Consider the following 21,215-nt stretch of genomic DNA (forward strand, 5'->3'; position numbering starts at 1 on the left):
ATTATATGCATTCCATCCCCAACATGTGCATTCATACATTTTCATCTCATGACTGTCAACCAGAAAAAGCTCACATTGTCCTTTCCTTAGCCAAAAAGACGACAACTCTTCGATACCAATACTTCACAAGAGATAACAAGTCAAGAATCATGGAAAACCTAGAACAAGAGAATGCTATGTACAAGGAAACCCTGGCTCAGTTCCAAGGCGAGATGAACACCTTCCAAGGTAACATGAATACCATATTGGAGTTTATTCAAGCTCAGAAGGCTACTACCTCTACCTCTGCTGCCAATCCTATTACTACTGTAGTTACTGATGTCTTTGTTGTCACCACTTCTGTTGATGATGTTGTGGACATGTTAGCTGACAAATTTCGGCCAAAGAAGGCGAAGCATGATCGATTAGAAAGTCCGTCGGAATATGAGGTCGACGAGGAATCTGACATTCCAAGGTCAACATCAAAGGGTCCAGTCGAAGTCGAAGGATATCTCTCCATGATAAGGAGTGATCGTGGGTGACCGAAACGTGGGTAGTTACCTACGTACATGGGAGAAGTGGGCCAACTCGTGTCATCTCAAGACAGATTCGTAACCTCCTGTCGCAACTCGAAAAATGAGAGACACGACCTTAAAGCGAAGTGCAATCGCACGCTCGCAATGATGGACTGAACAAATTCGCCACCGAACTTTATTTATTCCTAAAAAGGAAAGGGGAAATATCGATAAAACCCAAGAAAGAACGACAATGATTATGGTCATCGCAACCAAATCAGGGTTCGGGAGTCGATTACGCAAGGGGAAGGTATTAGCACCCCTCACGTCCGTTGTACTCAACGGGAACCATTAGGTCAGTTGTGTGCGTTAGTGTTAGTTGAAATGTTAGGCTTTTCAAGTTATTAGGTGGGAAATAAAGAATAGAAGAGAGAAGAATGTTTCTGGATTTTTGACGAAGGACTAAACTTAAGTTTTTTATTAGTGGGCCTGACAAGATTTACAAATCCTGCTCCTACGTATCTTAACAGAGAAGTCAAGGCTTACGTAGTTCTGGGTAGAAAAATGTTTGTTTGTTGGTCGATTTTAGCGAAAGCTACTTTGTGTCAAATCGAAGAAAACATTGTTGGACTACCCAAAACCGGTGGAAAAACATTGCCTTGCATTGTTTTGAAACAAAGTACCTTTCGTTTGTGAAAAGGTTTAAGAGTCAATCGCACAACGGCGAGAAAAAGAAATTGATTGGTTTGATGTGTTTTGAATAATGGCGAGAACTTGGATGAGCGAGATATACATATCGAATCCTAGTCTCAGGAGTGCGTGGTATCCAAAACGTTCCATTTCCATCTTATTTGCAAAAAGTGTTTAATAAAGATTAAGTGTTTTGAATTTGATTGAGAAAGGGTTTGAAGAAACCGCATTGACAATTTTAGACGATGGCGAGAGCTAAGATAGGCGAAGCATCCACCTCGAATCTTAATCTCAGGAGTGCACGGTATCCACCATGTTCCATTTCCATCTTTATTGAAAAGTGTTTAGATAGGAATTAAGTATTTTGAGTTTTGTTGTGAAAATGACTTGACATTAGATCAAGCATTTGATGAACGATTGAGAAGGATTTGAATGAGTGTTTGAGAGAAAACACAGTAGATAAATTTGGATGATGACGAGAGCTAGGATAGGCGAGATATCCATCTCGAATCCTAGTCTCAGGAGGGCGTGGTATCCACCACGTTCCATTTCCATCAATATTGAAAAGGTCTTAAATATGAATTAATATTTTTTGATTTTTGATTATGAAAAATGGCTTGACGTTGGATCAAGCATTTGATGAAGTTTTTGAAAGAAATGGAATAGAATAGGAGGGAGAAATGAATTGATTTGTTTATTGAGAAAATACTCGACGTTGGATCGAGTCATTATTTTTGATCTTTTGAAATTGTTGATTTTATTCTTGTGTTAGTAGCTAACTAAGAAGTCAAGCAATAAAGAAATAAAACAGTAAAATTATTACATGCCAGGGGAGTGGGGGTACATTTTGTCAAATGGGGATTCAAAATACTGAAATAATTAAATCGGGCCCAAACAACAAATAATGCAATTTATGAGTGTAAGTGCAAGCGAACTGTCTCATTGTAAGAAGGCCCAAGAGTAAGCCATGTGAAGAAAATAAATAACACAACAAGTTATATTTACAACACACTTAAAAATTAAATCGAAAAAGGGCAAAATCGGGATTTGTACGGATGGAAATTGAGGGACACACAAAACCCAAATAATGTGCTCAAAGCCGGTTTGTGCATGTTGACAATAATTGAAATGTCATATGCGATTAATCAAAACGCGGCGAAATACTATGAATATATCGATAAAAATAATCATGGATAAATAACAAGAAAATTGCCAAATCCATAAATTAAAAATCGATGTTTAAACCATAAGTCAAGGACAAACATTAAAATCAACAAGTGTTAAAAAAAATGAAAAAATAAATAAAAGGTTTTAAATGATAAAAAAAATGGTAATAATAATAAAAAAACTAGTAGGAAATAGAAAGTACGTTAAAAATAAGAAATGCTAGAACCCAAGAATCAAACCCAGAACCTAGGGTTTACCAAACAATGTTTCTGCCACTAGGCTAGAACTATTTTGTTATCCAATTCTCGCCTGCATTACTATAAATATAATAAACAGGCACAAATATAACATTAGCAGTATCAGCTTCTTGTAAACATATTCATCTTACGATCATTTTTCTTTCCATTTGAACATCACAATTTTACAGCAAGATAACCAAACAAATGGAAGCTTTAAGGAATCTAAAACAGAGAAATGGAAATAGAAGCTCGAAAAGGAAACTAACCGGTTGCGGCGAGATTGACGGACGGATGTCGGTAAGGTTTCGTCTGAACCGGTCTTTGATCTTCTTGTCCGTTTTTCACCACCAAGAAAAAACTGTGGTTCTCTTTTCTCCTTGCCGTCGACTCCTTTTTCTCTTAGTGAACAGTAGTGGCTCCTCTCCAAACTTAGGGTTTTGGCAATCTTTTCAAAAAAAAAAAAGCATAAATGAAAAGTTTATTTTTTTTTGAAAAGATTGCCATTTTCTTAAGAGAAAGCAAAATAAATGAATAATAAGAATTTAACAAAATGCCTTTCATTCATCGATAATGATTATTTGAAAATAAAAAAGGGGCCCTACAACATGATCCATTAGCCTTGGGCAGAGCTAAGGATTTGAAAGGAAAAATACAACAGTTATTACTTTGACAAAGGAAAAATTTCGGGGATCTCAACCGCCTTCCAGTTGTTCAAAGCTGTCTCACACCGGTAAACCAAACATGGCTCATCTTCATTTTCGGTGCTATCTTCAATTGCATTGACCTGATCTCCACGGATGAATCCTATGCTAAGGAATACTTCCTAGATGCTTCGGGTGTTGTCCTTTGCAGGGACTCGGGCTCCTTTCGCAGCGGAAGGCACATATCCCAGACCAAAGCGATCATGCTTCTCACGAATATCGATAAGCTGACCCCAACCTTCAGGGTTTCCTCCTTCAATGCTAGACTTTGCGCTTTTCAGAGACGCAAAAGATGAACAAGCTTTCTCAACAGGGTCCTTCATCTCCACAAAAGTGGCATTGGCTATTTCAAGAGCTTGGAAAGAAGTTTCCAAAGCATCCTCATCAGCCTCGATATATCTGAAGGATGAAAGGTGACTGACCACAAAGTCCTCCTCTCAGAGAAGTAAAGGAGAACATGCAGCTCCTTGAGAACTCATCATTTTTGGAGAGGAGAGAGAAGTCAAAATCGGCACCACGCTTGAAACAAGCATCAAAGAGAGATTGGTTAAGCTGCTACAAGAATATGTGGATGTATTTGCATGGTCATACCAGGATATGCCAGGTCTAGACACCGACATCGTTGAGCACAAGCTTCCGCTTCAGCCAGAATGCCCACCAGTAAAACAGAAACTCCGAAGAACAAGACCAGATATGGCTCTGAAGATTCGCGAAGAAGTCAAAAGACAATTTGACGCTGGTTTTCTCGCAGTGGCGAAATACCCATAGTGGGTAGCTAATATTGTACTGGTACCTAAAAAGGATGGAAAGGCGAGGATGTGTGTTGACTATAGGGATTTGAACAGAGCTAGTCCAAAAGACGATTTCCCTCTACCACACATTGATACTCTGGTAGACAATACTGCAAGTTTTGCTGTATTCTCCTTTATGGATGGTTTTTCGGGATACAATCAAATCAAGATGGCTCTAGATGACATGGAGAAGACCACTTTTATTACCCCTTGGGGCACATTTTGCTACAAGGTAATGCCTTTCGGTCTCAAAAATGTCGGGGCAACTTACCAAAGAGCTATGGTCACTCTTTTCCATGATATGATGCACAAGGAGATAAAGGTCTATGTTGACGACATGATCGTTAAATCTCAGAATGAAGAAGATCATATGAGCCATCTGAAGAAGCTATTTGAACGCCTCAGAAAGTTTAGATTACGATTAAACCCTGCAAAATGCACATTCGGTGTCCGTTCAGGGAAGTTGCTTGGTTTCATCGTTAGTCAACGAGGAATTGAGGTGGACCCTGACAAGGTTCGAGCTATACAAGAAATTCCTGCTCCACGCACCGAGCGAGAAGTCAGAGGTTTCCTTGGACGTTTGAATTACATCTCAAGGTTTATCTCACACATGACGGCCACGTGTGAGCCTATCTTCAAATTGCTTCGAAAAGATCAAGCTGTTGAATGGAATTCTGATTGTCAAAGTCCTTTTGAGAAAATTCGTCAATACTTGCAAGAGCCTCCTATTTTGGTTCCACCTGTCCCAGGAAAGCCATTAATCATGTATATGACTGTGCTTGAAGGGTCAATGGGATGCGTGCTGGGGCAACACGACGAAACTGGTCGGAAAGAACATGCTATTTACTATCTGAGTAAAAAGTTTACCGATTGTGAAAGTCGATATTCGCTTTTGGAGAAAATTTGTTGCGCGCTAGCATGAGCCGCTCGTCGTTTGAGGCAGTACATGATTTTCCATATTACTTTGTTGATCTCAAAAATGGACCCAAGAAAGTATATCTTTGAGAAACCTGCCTTGACTGGAAGACTTGCCCGTTGGCAGATGCTTTTGTTAGAGTACGACATCCAGTACGTAACCCAGAAGGCAATCAAGGGAAGTGTTTTAGAAGAGTATCTTGCTCACCAACCAGTTGAAGACTATCAGCCATTGAAGTTTGATTTCCCCGATGAGGATATAATGGTGATAAAGGATTGTGAGACCCCAGGCCCAGATGAAGGACCAGAACCAGGATCTCGATGGAAACTCACGTTCGATGGTTCCTCCAATTACAATGGTCATGGTGTGGGAGCCGTTTTAATGAATCCAAATGGTGGCTTTACCCCTTTCACAGCGAGGTTGTGCTTCGATTGTACGAATAATGTTGCAGAGTATGAAGCTTGTATCCTTGGTCTTGAAGCTGCAATTGATCTCCGAATCAAGATCCTTGAGGTGTATGGAGATTCAGCCTTAGTGATCTATCAAGTCAAAGGAGAATGGGAAACTCGCGATGTGAAGTTGATCCCGTATCGTGCTCATGTTGTGAAGATGATAGAATACTTCAACGATATCACTTTCCATCACATCCCAAGAGTAGAAAATCAAGTGGCTGACGCTTTGGCAACATTAGCATCAATGTACCAAGTCAGATTCCATAATGAAGCTCCGCTTATTCGAATCGAGCAAAGAGATGAGCCTGCCTACTGTCAGCTGATTGAAGAAGAAACTGATGGTAAACCATGGTTCCATGACATCAAGCGATATCTTTTAAGTCAAGAGTATCCAGAAGATGCTACATTGTTGGATAAGAAAACTCTGAGGAGGTTATCGTCCAAATTCTTTTTGAGCAATGATGTGCTTTACAAGAGAAACCATGACATGGTTCTGCTCAGATGCGTGGATATACACGAAGCAAACATGTTAATCAAGGAGATTCATGAAGGATCCTTTGGAACCCATGCTAATGGACATTGTCGCAACCTGAAAAATACAGTGCGCAAAAAAACAACCGGCGAAAGAAAATGACAGAAGAGTCGCCACCGTGCGTTATTCATCCTAAAGGAGGGAAAGGAAACGCTCGAAGTAAACCTGAAAAAGGAAAGGACAAGACGGGGTCTCGCAACCAAATCTTGGGTTCGGGAGTCGGTTATGCGAAGGGAAGGTATTAGCATCCCTACGCATCCGTAGTACTCTACGGGATCCACTTTTGTAGTTCTTGTCTAAAGGGTGTGAGTTTATCTTGTGCTGTTTACAAAAAAAAAAAGGTTAAATGAAAATGACTCACGCGGATGTCGCATCCACTGCATACGTATCTTATCTGAATATGAGAATCAGAGTCTTCGTAGCTCGGCTGACCTATGGGTTGGGGGGATGTGTGCTCGCTAAGACATCGCGTCTTATGCCTACGTATCTCATCTGGAATGAGAATCAGAGCAAGCCGTAGTTCGGCTAACTACGGGGTTATGGAGTGGGTTTTGGACGAACGACATTACTACGCAATCTACCGGATGCTCGACCTTTGGAGACTTACTCACCTGTAGTAGAAGGAGTAAACGTGTGTTTAGGAGAAGAAAAATCAATGAAGGGTTAGGGTTTGGTGAACTCATGCAAAAAGGCAGTCCTTGACGAAGGAACCTGTAAAAACACACACAAAAACATTGCCTCCTATCGAGGTCTTCCAGCTAGGAAAGCAGTAAAATGCGGGAAAAATGTAAAAGTACCACGCGGATAAAGATCCGAAGTAACAACAGTTAGAGGAATGGGAAACCCAGGGATCCTTCTAAGCTAAACACCATCAAAGAAAGTGAGTCAGTACAGGTAATCAGAATGAAACCTCCAGGGGGTATCCCACAAATAAAGTGGAAAACCACGCAAGTTATCCCTGCAAAAGTCATGTGAGCCCTCACAAAAACTCAACAAACAGGTTAGAGACAAAAAAAAGGGTAATCAAGGGTTGCCCCCAAATCAAAATGTAACCACATGAATCATGCCATTAAAATTCACAAAAAAGACATGCATCAAAAGGGTATCAAATTCACCCATAATACCTCATACATTTAGAACATTCAAATTAAAGGCATAAAGATGATGGATATAGGGAAAACCTAATTGGAGAGCTTGATTGAAATTGAGTTGCACCCGTGAGGTTTACAAAACAATCTTTAGGGTTTATGTGAGGCAGAGGTGATTCTGTGCAGTTGAGTTCCCTTCAGGGTTTGGAGGCTGCTCTGTACTCTGTTAGCTCTTCTCTCACTATCTTTTTCCTCAGGGTAATAGGAATAGAAAATCCATCTTTGTTTCACTGAAACTCTAGTATTTATAGCCTAATATTGGTAGCTTAGTGGGCTTTTGAGAGAGGTCCAAGTCTGAGATTTTTTCTTTTATTTATTTATTTATTATTATTTTTACTTATTTATTTTATTTTATTTATTTTATTTTTTTATTTTTTTATTTTTTTTTATTTTTTTTTAAAATAAAGTTTCTTGGATCTAATTCTGATTGACATGATGGAATGCAATGTATCTAATGTTAAATGACCTAAAAATGAATGCATGCATGAGGTGTAAAGCGTATGCTTCTAGGAAAAATGAAGGGTAAATTTTGGGGTATTACAGACATGCCATGGCCAATAAGATTTTGAGAGCCGGCTATTACTGGTTGACCATGGAGTCCGATTTTTTCAGCTATGCAAGAAAATGTCACAAATGCCAAATTTATGCTGATAAGGTGCATGTACCGCCAACACTGTTGAATTTTTTAACATCACCTTGGCCTTTCTCAATGTGGGGCATCGACATGATTGATGCTATAGAACCTAAGGCTTCCAATGGTCACCGCTTCATCCTGGTTGCCATTGATTACTTTACTAAATGGGTAGAGGCTGCTTCCTACACCAATGTGACGAGGCATGTGGTTGCTCGCTTTATCAAGAAGGAGATTATCTGCCGGTATGGAATCCCAAGCAAGATCATCACCGACAACGGTTCAAACTTGAACAACAAGACAATGACAAAATTATGTGAGAGTTTCAAGATTGACCACCATAATTCTTCTCCATACCGTCCAAAGATGAATGGTGCTGTTGAAGCTGCCAACAAAAATATCAAGAAGATCCTGCAAAAGATGGTGAAAACTTATAAGGATTGGCACGAGATGCTACCCTTTGCTTTGCATGGATACCGGACCTCAGTCCGCACTTCAACAGGGGCAACCCCATTCTCCTTAGTGTATGGGATGGACGCAGTTCTCCCAGTCGAAGTAGAGATACCTTCAACGAGAATATTGATGGAGGCCAAGCTGGACGAAGCTGAATGGATCCAGAACAACTATGATCAACTTAACCTCATTGATGAGAAGCGTATGACCGCATTGTGCCATGGACAATTGTACCAGCAACGAATCAAGAAAGCATTTGACAAAAAATTCCGTCCTCGAGAGTTCAAGGAGGGAGATCTCGTGCTCAAGAAGATCTTTCCAGTACACAAAGATTCACGTGGGAAGTGGACTCCCAATTATGAAGGCCCATACGTTGTAAAAAGAGCATACTCTGGAGGTGCTCTATTTCTCACAACTATGGATGGCGAAGAGCTTATTCACCTTGTGAACTCTGATGCAGTCAAAAGATACTATGCCTAACAAATCCCGGTGGACTGAAAACCCGAAAGGGCGGTCCAGGCAAAAGTTAGGGATAAAAAGAAAATGGTAGCTCGCTAAGTTGAAAACCTGAAAGGGCGACTTAGGCAAAAAGGAGTGTCCCGGTGGATTAAAACCCGAAAGGGCGATCCAGGCAAAAATTAGGGATAAAAGGCATAGACTGCATTGGTTCGTCACTGATCAACACAGAAGAGCTAAAAATGGAAGATCAATCTAGTTACTCCCTTCGGAAGCGAGGTCTCGTGGAGTCATTGTTATTAGGGATAGTAGTAGTCATTGCGATTCAATGTAAACCTTTCCCTATTGCCATTTTCAAATTTGTAACATTCCATGGAGCTACGCCATTTGTGTGCTACCATTCTTGAATAAATACAAGTTTGCCTATCAAATTCTATCATTTTCTGTTTTTCTCTGATTTTCTTTGTTATGCAAAATGTCATTTATTTGTTAATAATGAATTTTGAACTCAAAAAGAATTTTTCAACATAATGAGAAACACAATTTTGCTTTGACATGTGGAAATATTAAAAGGAAACCTTTCGTCTTTCCCCGCAAGTCTCGAGTTGCAAGACTCCCCTTGGATGATCAACATCTATCTCTAGAGAGCATAAATTTATCATTCTCTGGAAGGATTATTGGGCCAGTTGTAACTATTCAGCTTGATAGATCCTCCTTTGTTGCATTTACTCACTCCTTCGGTTGAGTTATTGGTGTTGAGGATTCAATACCTCCATAAAACTTTCCCTAATTTCCAGTCTGTATATTGTCAGCATTTGCATTTCATGATCATTCATACATCATGCATATAAGCAAAATCCAAATCATGCATAACCCGAAGTGCTTCGCGCTCATTTGCATAATCTCAGGTCTTGTTGTTGATCCTATATCCTTTGACCTCTAATTCCAGTTTGTCTTTGGTGCCCTTAAACCAACATCCGGTTTTCGCAGTCATTTTCAAGTCCAATTGTTGTTGGCAAAATCTGTTTAAAGCTGATTGTAATCCATTGCTTACAGCCGAAAGTCCAATTGTTGTTGGCAAAATCCGTTAAAAGAATCTAGTTGTAATCCATTGCTTACGGTCAAAGTCCAGTTGTTGTTGGCACATACAGAGAGTTTGAATACCCTGTCTTTCCCGATGGTTCCGTGGAAGCCATGTATGACTCACCATCTTGAGGAGTTCCCAGAAGCTTGGAGGTTTTGTTTGATTTTTTCTGTAAAGAATCATCGTAGCTTTTTGCGTGGATGATCTACTTATAAGAGGACTCCCATTTATCTTTGTTTTGCATAAATTCCCTGTTAAGAATCTCCAAAATCTGTGATTGGATGAATTTCTTATGAGAAATCTCCAGAACTATCAGATGTATTCTAAAGTGTCAGGTCATGTATGAACCTATTGATGAAACTTGCTTTGTATGTTTTCCAATATTCTCAGGTCATGTATGAACCTATTGGTAAAACTCCCTTTGATTTTTTCCAAGTGATGTCAGGTCATGTATGAACCTGTTAATTGAAATTCTTTGAATAGTCAAGTGTTGTCAGATCATGTATGAACCTGTTGTTGAAAATTCTTTGAATGTTCCTGTTTTGTCAGGTCATGTATGAACCTGCTATTGAGCACTCTTTGAATGGTCAAGTGTTGTCAGGTCATGTATGAACCTGTTGTTGAAAATTCTTTGAATGTTCCTATTTTGTCAGGTCATGTATGAACCTGTTAATCGAAATTCTTTGAATAGTCAAGTGTTGTCAGGTCATGTATGAACCTGTTGTTGAAAATTCTTTGGATGTTCCAGCATTGTCAGGTCATGTATGAACTCGTTGCTGTTGAGCTTTTATTCCAATATTCCCAGGTCATGTCTGAACCTGTTTTTGAAGAATCTTTCCAATGTTGTCAAGTCATGTATGAACTTGTTCTGGAAATTTTCTCAAAATGTTCAAGTTTGTTATCAGGTCATGTATGAACCTGTTGATATACTCTTTTGGAATTTTTCTGAGTTTGTTAGGTCATGTCTGAACCTACTGTCAGAACTTCTTGATATTACCCAGCATTGTCAGGTCATGTATGAACCCGTTGTTGTTGAGCCTTTATTCTAGTATTATCAGGTCACGTATGAACCTGTTGCTGAACCTTTTGTTCCAGTGTCATCAAGTCATGTATGAACTTGTTGTGGAAATTTTCTCAAAATGTTCAAGTTTGTCATCAGGTCATGTATGAACCTGTTGATATACTCTTTTGGAATTTTTCTGAGTTTGTTAGGTCATGTCTGAACCTGCTGTCAGGAAATTCTTTGAATGTTCCAACATTGTCAGGTCATGTATGAACCCGTCGTTGTTCAACCTTTATTCCAGTATTATCAGGTCATGTATGAACTCGTTGCTAAACCTTTTGTTCTAATGTTGTCAAGTCATGTATGAACTTGTTGTGGAAATTTTCTCAAAATGTTCAATTTGGTCATCAGGTCATGTATGAACCTGTTGATATACTCTTTTTGAATTTTTCTGAGTTTGTTAGGTCATATATGAACCTGCTGTCAGAACTTCTTGATATTCCCCAGCATTGTCAGGTCATGTATGAACCTACTATTGAGCTTTCATTCCAATATTACCAGGTCATGTATGAACCTGTTTTGAAGAATCTTTCTCTATGATGGTTTCAGTGTTATCAGGTCATGTATGAACCTGTTGTAGATATTTTTCTTATTCGGGTTTAGTAAGTCATGTGTGAACTTACTGCCAAAATCTCTTGTATTCAAAGTGTCGTTCATCGAATTTCACTTCGAGTACTCTCTAGTGTGTGTCTCATTCTCCAACAGGATTGTTTTCCCCAGCAGAGTCGCCATCTGTCGCACCTCGAAAAATGAGAGACACGACCTTAAAGCGAAGCGCAATCGCACGCTCGCAATGATGGACTGAACAGAGTCGCCACCGAACTTTATTTATTCCTAAAAAGGAAAGGGGAAATATCGATAAAACCCAAGAAAGAACGACAATGATTATGGTCGTCGTAACCAAATCAGGGTTCAGGAGTCGATTACGCAAGGGGAAGGTATTAGCACCCCTCACGTCCGTTGTACTCAACGGGAACCATTAGGTCAGTTGTGTGCGTTAGTGTTAGTTGAAATGTTAGGCTTTTCAAGTTATTAGATGGGAAATAAATAATAGAAGAGAGAAGAATTTTTTTGGGTTTTTGACGAAGGACTAAACCTAAGTTTTTTATTAGTGGGCCTGACAAGATTTACAAATCCTGCTCCTACGTATCTCAACAGAGAAGTCAAGGCTTACGTAGTTCTGGGTAGAAAAATGTTTGTTTGTTGGTCGATTTTAGCGAAAGCTACTTTGTGTCAAATCGACGAAAACATTGTTGGACTACCCAAAACAGGTGGAAAAACATTGCCTTACATTGTTTTGAAACAAAGTACCTTTCGTTTGTGAAAAGGTTTAAGAGTCAATCGCACAGCGGCGAGAAAAAGAAATTGATTGGTTTGATGTGTTTTGAATAATGGCGAGAACTTGGATGAGCGAGATATACATCTCGAATCCTAGTCTCAGGAGTGCGTGGTATCCACCACGTTCCATTTCCATCTTATTTGCAAAAAGTGTTTAATAAAGATTAAGTGTTTTGAATTTGATTGAGAAAGGGTTTGAAGAAACCGCATTGACAATTTTAGACGATGGCGAGAGCTAAGATAGGCGAGGCATCCACCTCGGATCTTAATCTCAGGAGTGCACGGTATCCACCATGTTCCATTTCCATCTTTAATGAAAAGTGTTTAGATAGGAATTAGGTATTTTGAGTTTTGTTGTGAAAATGACTTGACATTAGATCAAGCATTTGATGAGCGATTGAGAAGGATTTGAATGAGTGTTAGTCAGAGGCAGGTTTCTCAAAGATATACTTTATTGGGTCCATTTTTGAGATCAACAAAGTAGTATGGCAAATCATGTACTGCCTCAAACGACGAGCGGCCCATGCTAGCGCGCAACAAGTTTTCTCCAAAAGAGAATATCGACTTTCACAATCGGTAAACTTTTTACTCAGATAGTAAATAGCATGTTCTTTCCGACCAGTTTCGTCGTGTTGCCCCAGCACGCATCCCATTGACCCTTCAAGCACAGTCATATACATGATTAATGGCTTTCCTGGGACAGGTGGAACCAAAATAGGAGGCTCTTGCAAGTATTGACGAATTTTCTCAAAAGCACTTTGACAATCAGAATTCCATTCAATAGCTTGATCTTTTCGAAGCAATTTGAAGATAGGCTCACACGTGGCCGTCATGTGTGAGATAAACCTTGAGATGTAATTCAAACGTCCAAGGAAACCTCTGACTTCTCGCTCGGTGCGTGGAGCAGGAATTTCTTGTATAGCTCGAACCTTGTCAGGGTCCACCTCAATTCCTCGTTGACTAACGATGAAACCAAGCAACTTCCCTGAACAGACACCGAATGTGCATTTTGCAGGGTTTAACCGTAATTTAAACTTTCTGAGGCGTTCAAATAGCTTCTTCAGATGGCTCATATGATCTTCTTCATTCTGAGATTTAGCGATCATGTCGTCAACATAGACCTCTATCTCCTTGTGCATCATATCATGGAAAAGAGTGACCATAGCTCTTTGGTAAGTTGCCCCGACATTTTTGAGACCGAAAGGCATTACCTTGTAGCAAAATGGCCCCCAAGGGGTAATAAAAGTGGTCTTCTCCATGTCATCTGGAGCCATCTTGATTTGATTGTATCCCGAAAAACCATCCATAAAGGAGAATACAGCAAAACTTGCAGTATTGTCTACCAGAGTATCAATGTGTGGTAGAGGGAAATCGTCTTTTGGACTAGCTCTGTTCAAATCCTATAGTCAACACACATCCTCACCTTTCCATCCTTTTTAGGCACCGGTACAATATTAGCTACCCACTGTGGGTATTTCGCCACTGCGAGAAAACCAACGTCAAATTGTCTTTTGACTTCTTCACGAATCTTCAGAGCCATATCTGGTCTTGTTCTTCGGAGTTTCTGTTTTACTGGTGGGCATTTTGGCTGAAACGGAAGCTTGTGCTCAACGATGTCGGTGTCTAGACCTGGCATATCCTGGTATGACCATGCAAATACATCCACATATTCTTGTAGCAGCTTAACCAATCTCTCTTTGATGCTTGCTTCAAGCGTGGTGCCGGTTTTGACTTCTCTCTTCTCTTCCTCTGTGCCAAGGTTGATTGTTTCCACCGGTTCTTCATGTGGCTGAAGGGTTTTGGACTCGTGCTCGAGCAACCTTGCCAATTCGTCGAGGATGTAACAATCTTCTTCACCCTCTTCTTCCGCTTGGTAGATAGGGGAGTCAAAGTTATGAGAGGTAGTAAAGTCATTGGATTCAATGGGGTTATCATTTATTCTGCATGTTTGAATGACTGATTTCTTTTAGAAAAGTAAAAAAAAAAGCATAAATGATTTTTTTTTTGAAAAGATTGCCATTTTCTTAAGAGAAAGCAAAATAAATGAATAATAAGAATTTAACAAAATGCCTTTCATTCATCGATAATGATTATTTGAAAATAAAAAAGGGGCCCTACAACATGATCCATTAGCCTTGGGTAGAGCTAAGGATTTGAAAGGAAAAATACAACAGTTATTACTTTGACAAAGGAAAAATTTCGGGGATCTCAACCGCCTTCCAGTTGTTCAAAGCTGTCTCACACCGGTAAACCAAACATGGCTCATCTTCATTTTCGGTGCTATCTTCAATTGCATTTACCTGATCTCCATGGATGAATCCTGTGCTAAGGAATACTTCCTGGATGCTTCAGGTGTTGTCCTTTGCATGGAATCGGGCTCCTTTCGCAGTGGAAGGCACATATCCCAGACCAAAGCGATCATGCTTCTCACGAATATCGATAAGCTGACCCCAACCTTCAGGGTTTCCTCCTTTAATGCTAGACTTTGCGCTTTTCAGAGACGCGAAAGATGAACAAGCTTTCTCAATAGGGTCCTTCATCTCCACAAAAGTGGCATTGGCTATTTCAAGAGCTTGGAAAGAAGTTTCTAAAGCGTCCTCATCAGCCTCGATATATCTGAAGGATGAAAGGTGACTGACCACAAAGTCCTCCTCTCCAGAAATGATGATTAGTTGATTGTCCACTACAAACTTCATTTTTTGGTGTAAAGTGGAGGTGACTGCCCCTGCAGCATGAATCCAGGGACGCCCCAATAAGCAGCTATATGCTGGATTAATATCCATGACTTGGTAATTAATCAGGAATACATGAGGGGCAATCAATATGGGCAATTCAACCTCTCCAATCACGGTTCTCCTAGAACCATCAAAAGCTTTCACTACCAAGGCACTAGGCTTCATAGCTGGTCCTTGATAAGATAACTTGGCGAGTGTTCTCTTTGGCATAACATTCAGAGAAGATCCGGTATCAACCAACACTCTTGCCAAAGCGTCATCTTTGCACTTTACCGAGATATGGAGGGCACGATTATGATTTTGTCCATCCTCAGGTAATTCCTCTCGACTGAAGCTCAAAGTATTGCAAGCTGTGATATTTGCAACTACCCCATCAAATTGGTCAACTGTTATGCTTTGTCTTACATGAGCTTGTGCAAGCACCTTCAACAAAGCCTCCCTATGGGCTTGGGAGTTCAATAGCAAAGACAGAATAGAGATCTTAGATGGTGTTTGATGCAACTGGTCCACAACCTTGTAGTCACTTTTCTTGATCAACTTCAAGAATTCAACAGCATCTTCGGATTGAACCACTTCGGGTTCTTTAGTGGGAGCTACAACTGTTGATTCCTTGGTCGGCCCTTGAGGAGTCACATTGAATTCGGGCGTATAGATTCGACCACTACGGGTCATTCTGCTCATCCCTGCAATATTGGTGACGTCTTCACTTACAATTTCTGTCACTTCAACATCTGAACTTCCTTCAACTACCTTGTCCACAACGGTAATCTCATATTTCCAAGACACAGCCTTGGTGCTCTCGTAGGGAAAAGGCGTGGGCATACATATTTCCACAGGTGACGGCTTACTATTCGCTGGAACCACTCCACCACTATAATATGGGATTTCAACTGGTTCAGGTAAATTGAAACAAGGTTCAATTACCAACACGTCTTCATTCTTCACAACACTGGATATTTGAAGCACTCCTTTATCCATCAAATCTTGAATGTTGTCTCGTACCACCTGACATCCCTTTGGGTATGTGGCACACTTTTCACAATTTTCATGATTAACATTAATCATGTCAGCTTCCACCAATCGGGCATGGAATGCTGCCAAAGGGGTCTTTACATCATCCACCTTATCAACTGTAACACCAACAGAAGCGTCCTCAATGGCATTTATCGCAGGATCTCCATGGGGAGGAAGAGGATTGTTCTTCACATTTGGCCCCATGTCCTTAAAAGACAAGATCTTGCTCTCAATCAGTTCACGAACCCTATGCTTCAGAGCGTAACAACCCTCTAAGTCATGCCCGGGGGCACCTTCATGAAAAGGACAGTGTACATTAGGGTTGTACCATGGAGGAAGACGGTCAGGTGGGGGTCCCATAGGTCTGGGAACCACCAACCCCTTTTGCAATAGGGAGGGATACAACTCATTGTACGACATTGGGATTGGATTGAAGGTCGCCCTCCCTCTTGCCTCCTATTTTGGTGTTGAGCATTTTGCCTTGGCGCTTGAGCTCTCGGCTGTTGGTAAACAGGAGCTGCTGGTGCTTGTTGATAAGCTGGAGGAGCTGCAACACATTGTTGAACTGGAGCTGGTCGATAAACTGGAGGCGCTTGATAAGCCTGAGCAGGCTGTTGATTGAATGTAGGCGTCACAGCAGCCACATACGGTTGCGGAGCATATTGGACGGGATACATGTGCTATTGATAGGGGATTGGTTGTTGAACATACTGCTGAGGTGGATATTGTTGTGGTTTCCTTCTTGGAAGAGCTCTTCCTTGACCAACAGTCACAACATTTGTTTCCCCTTCCTTCTTTCTAGGAAACCCTCCAGAGAACTTCTTTTGATTGGCATTTGAAGTTCCAACTACAGCCACCAGTTTTCCATTTCTTACACCATATTCGACGCGAGCTCCTATAGCAACAAGCTCCGAGAATCCCAGGGAAGCACTTCCAACCATCTTCTCGTAGAATTGAGGTTGGACAGTGTCAATAAAAAGTTCAGCCAATTCCTTCTCAGCAAGAGGCGGCTCAACTTGAGAAGCCAACTCCCTCCATCTCTGAGCGTATTCTTTGAAGGACTCCTTGTCATGCTGGAACATGCTCTGCAACTGTCTTCTGTCAGGTGCCATGTCCATATTATATTTGTAATGTTTTATGAACGCGTCTGACAGGTCTTGGAAACACCTGATCCTATTCTGATCCAGACTCAAATACCACTTGGAAGGAGCCCCACTTAAGCTGTCCTGAAAACAATGGATCATCAGCTTGTCGTCTTCCACGTGTGCAGCTATTTTTCGATAATACATGATGAGATGGCTCTTTGGACAAGTATGCCCCTTGTATTTGTCAAAATCCGGAGTTTTGAATTTTTCTGGAATCACCAACCCGGATACAAGGCACATTTCTTTGGCAGCAGATCCAAAGACGTGGTCTCCTTCTAGATCTCGGAACTTCTTCTCAAGGAGCTGCATGTTCTCCTTTACTTCTCTGAAATCCTCAAGCCTTACTTCGTCACCAGCAACAGTTGAGTCAACAGTCTGATACATGTGGTTTTGATCTTCATAGTGAGGAATATGCCTAGCATAGGCAACTGGTGGAACCACAGTATGGATGACTGGACGTGCGTCAGTGTAAACCGGCAATGGCACAGCTTGTTGGACAGATTTCCCTATTTCGTGCACCACCTCCGCTCGGGGGACGAAGTCATAAGGTAGCCCATACGGAGGAAGGGTTGAGGGTAATGTCCTCTGAGGTGGGACTTCCACTGATGGGCCCGTGGTCTCTGAAATTATAGTCGCTTGGGGAATCTCAAACCTGAAGGTTAAAGCTTGCAGCATCTCTCGCATCTGGGACATGCCTCCCTTGATTTCGTCTAGTTCCGCTCTAACTCGGACGCTCTCTTGTTCTTGTTCAGCCATTCTCTGTCTTGCTCTGGCGCGAGTATTATACTGGTGTTGAAAATTCAGCGTGAAACGGGAGGAGGAAAGGGCGGTGTGAGACTCTATTTTGAAAATGCATGAATGCATGTATGGATGCATCTTGTTTGTAAAACTCTTGGTTCAAACTAAAAGTTTTGCTTTTTATGCGTATGCAATGAATGGATGGATGCAATGTTTTTTCTTTTTTTTGGTACGGGTTCAAAGGTCCGAGGTATGGATAAATCTGATTGCTTTCCAAAACAGGGGTTCTCACCGGGTATGATCTAGGGCTTTGTTACAAAGGATCCCCAGAGTCATTGATTCGCAAGAATGTTTGACGCTTACAGGAAATACTTTCCGGTCGTCAACTCCATCAAGGGAATCTATTCCGGGTGAGGTTCTCGTACCGACTCTTACGAAGTATTCACCTCGGGAGTCCGCACTACGCAACCATCGACTCGGTTCTAGACAGGGTACTCAGAGTCATGGATTCAAAAGAATGTTTGACACTTACGAAAAATACTTTCCGATCGTCAACTCCATCTAGAGAACCTATTCTGAGCGAGGTTCTCGTATCGATTCTTACAAAGTATTCACCTCGGGAATCCATACTACGCAACCATCATTTCTAGTTGGCCAAAGGTTCAATGTTCTAAAGGTTCTTAGAGTCATGGACCCCTTGAAACATTGAAGCTTACGAGGTATACACCTCGGGCAACAATATTTGCAAAAGGATCTACTCTAAGTGAGGTTCTCGTACCGACTCTTACGAAGTATTCACCTCGGGAGTCTGTACTACTCAACCATCATCCTATCTTATGTTTTTTTCCACTCTAGACTCGGGTGTAGAGTCTTTCCCACATGGTTTGCAATCAAATACCCAAATACCAAAAATCACAATAGAACCAATATACAACAGATATATAATAAAAAAGGTAATAAAAAGCAATAAATAAGGAAAAGCCACACAATTAAACAAACAAAGGCACACAAACTTCCTAACTAGGCTTGACTTGAAGGAGAATTGCGACCCTAAGCGCAGCGGAAATTAAAATTTCTCCTTTAGAGATCCTTACGAATGGTCATGATCAGTGATAGAATATTTACCTCTTGTGACGATTGAAACCTTTGGTGCAGATCTCTTGTAACGATCAAAACCCTTTGATGCAGATCCACAAAACGATCACGAACGTTGAACGATGACAACGTCTCTACTCAGTCCACACGAACGGATTCCTTCAATCTCAGTGCTAGCTGGTATGAATGAAGGCTTTGAGTGAGAGAGAGAGAGAGAGTGAGAGAAAACGAAAATAATGCAACCGCAAATTTTTGCTTCTGCACAAGGGTTCTATTTATAGAACCACTTGTGTGGGCTTCAAGCTAAAAGCCCACTTAAGTGTATTTTGGCCCATATCTTATAATATGCCCAAAATCACTTAAGCTCATGGTACCTTACCATATTTCGTATTCTATTCAAGTACATCGTACCTTACGATGCTCTATAACTCACTTAAGGGCACCGTACCTACGGTATTCCTTAGTTACTCTATCTCTCATCAATCCGTCCTTTGTGTGTGACCCTGTAGGTTTTCGTGACGTTGGCAATTATATTAAATCACGCATTTAACATAATAAACAGTGAGCGGTATCTAGCAACACATCACTGCTACCCAAGACACGAAAATGTCATGTGATCTGACAATTCCTTCTGTGATAATACTTATGTGTATAATTACCCTTTTGCCCTTATGTCTATATTGAACACAAGGCATAGACCGTGTCATCCTTGTCCAGTTCAATATTGGGCCCATAGACATTTATCCTGTTATGCAGGATGGGCAAATTCCATCTAGGTCACTCATGTCCCTCAGCATGCTTTGTGGAGTACCCATCAACTGTCTTTATGGTTATCCAGTTACGGACAACGTTGGATCAGCAATAAAGCACTCGACTCTACATCTAGGATACATAGTGGTTTCAGGTCGGAGAGTGGAATACACTATTATCACCATGAGAATAACTTATGACACTTTGCATAACTTTCTATATAGTATTCTCATAGCGGGTTAATCCGGTATAAATATTACTCCTAATATTCATACCTATGTTTAAGACTTGATAACTCTTTATCCATGATCCATGAGATGTGATCATCAGTCTACAAACATAATAGTCTTAATGCTTTAATGTTATCCCACTTCACACTAAAGCTCGACTACAGATACTTTAGGAATAGTGTCCTTATGTTTAATGTGTTCTCATGATTAAGTCACACTTAATACATTAAACGGACTATCTATTCCAGGGACTTTATTAATCAACCATAATAAAGAGAATGCCTTTTATTATTTGATACAAGTACCAAAATGTATTGGCCTCTAGGGCTTACACCAACAATCTCCCACTAGCACTAGAGCCAATCAGGCATACCCCGTATGCCCATTGATCTAGTATGGCCATCATGCTTCTGCTGTGCAAGAGGCTTTGTCAGTGGGTCAACTATATTGTCAAGTGTAGCTACTTTACATATTTTCACATCTCCTCTATCTATTATCTCTCGAATAAGATGATAACGCCTAAGTATGTGTTTGGATCGTTGGTGAGATCTAGGCTCCTTGGCTTGTGCGATAGCACCATTGTTATCATAATAGAGACCAATGGGATCCACAATGCTAGGGACTATGCCAAGTTCACTAATGAACTTTTTGATCCAAACAACTCCCTTTTCTGCATTTGAGGCAGCAATATACTCGGCCTCGGTTGTAGAATCAGCAACCGTATCTTGCTTTGAAATTTTCAAACTCACAGTGCCACCATTTCAGCAAAACACATAACCATTGGAATCATTCATATTAAAGCGTCTCAGCACCTTGTCTATGTACTCTGACTTAGGCCAAGCATTTTATGATCTATCTCTATAGATTCTGATTCCTAATATATAGGCTGCTTCACCTAGGTCCTTCATAGATAAGCATTTCCCCACCCAAGACTTTGCTTGTTGCAGGGTAGGGATATCGTTTCCAATAAGTAATATGTCATCTATATATAATACCAGGAATACGATCATGCTCCCACTAACCTTCTTATAGACACAAGGCTCATCTTCGTTCTTGATGAATCCATATTGTTTTACTGTTTCATCAAAACGAAGATTCCATGAGTAGGTCACAAGCTCATCTTGATCCATGAGTAATACATCACCTTGATCAGATATCCATATATCTCAGGTAGGTGACGTATCCTGACTGACCTACGCTGGTCTTGTTCTACTTGAGCAGGTTGCTCTTACACAACCACTTGTGTTTCCTGCTCTAATTCCTCCATAGGTGTATCGATAATTTGTGATTCTTGAATTTCTTCAAGTTCTACTTTCCTCCCACTGATTCCTTTGGAATTAAAATCCCTCTCTA

General features: G+C 40.7%; 1 protein-coding gene across 1 annotated transcript; it reads right to left on the reverse strand.

Moving 5' to 3' along the window:
- Positions 1 to 14,847: 14,847 nt before the first annotated feature.
- On the reverse strand, positions 14,848 to 16,581 carry LOC127094188 (uncharacterized). The gene is made up of 3 exons (XM_051033048.1): positions 16,417 to 16,581; positions 15,164 to 16,285; positions 14,848 to 14,880 (listed from the first exon to the last, which is right to left on the reverse strand). The coding sequence occupies exons 1-3, from the start codon at positions 16,579 to 16,581 to the stop codon at positions 14,848 to 14,850; spliced, it is 1,320 nt and encodes a 439-aa protein (XP_050889005.1).
- Between the last annotated feature and the right edge of the window lie 4,634 nt (positions 16,582 to 21,215).

The sequence above is a fragment of the Lathyrus oleraceus genome, chromosome 6 (genome assembly GCF_024323335.1).
Source record: "Lathyrus oleraceus cultivar Zhongwan6 chromosome 6, CAAS_Psat_ZW6_1.0, whole genome shotgun sequence".
Classification (NCBI taxonomy): Eukaryota; Viridiplantae; Streptophyta; class Magnoliopsida; order Fabales; family Fabaceae; genus Lathyrus; species Lathyrus oleraceus.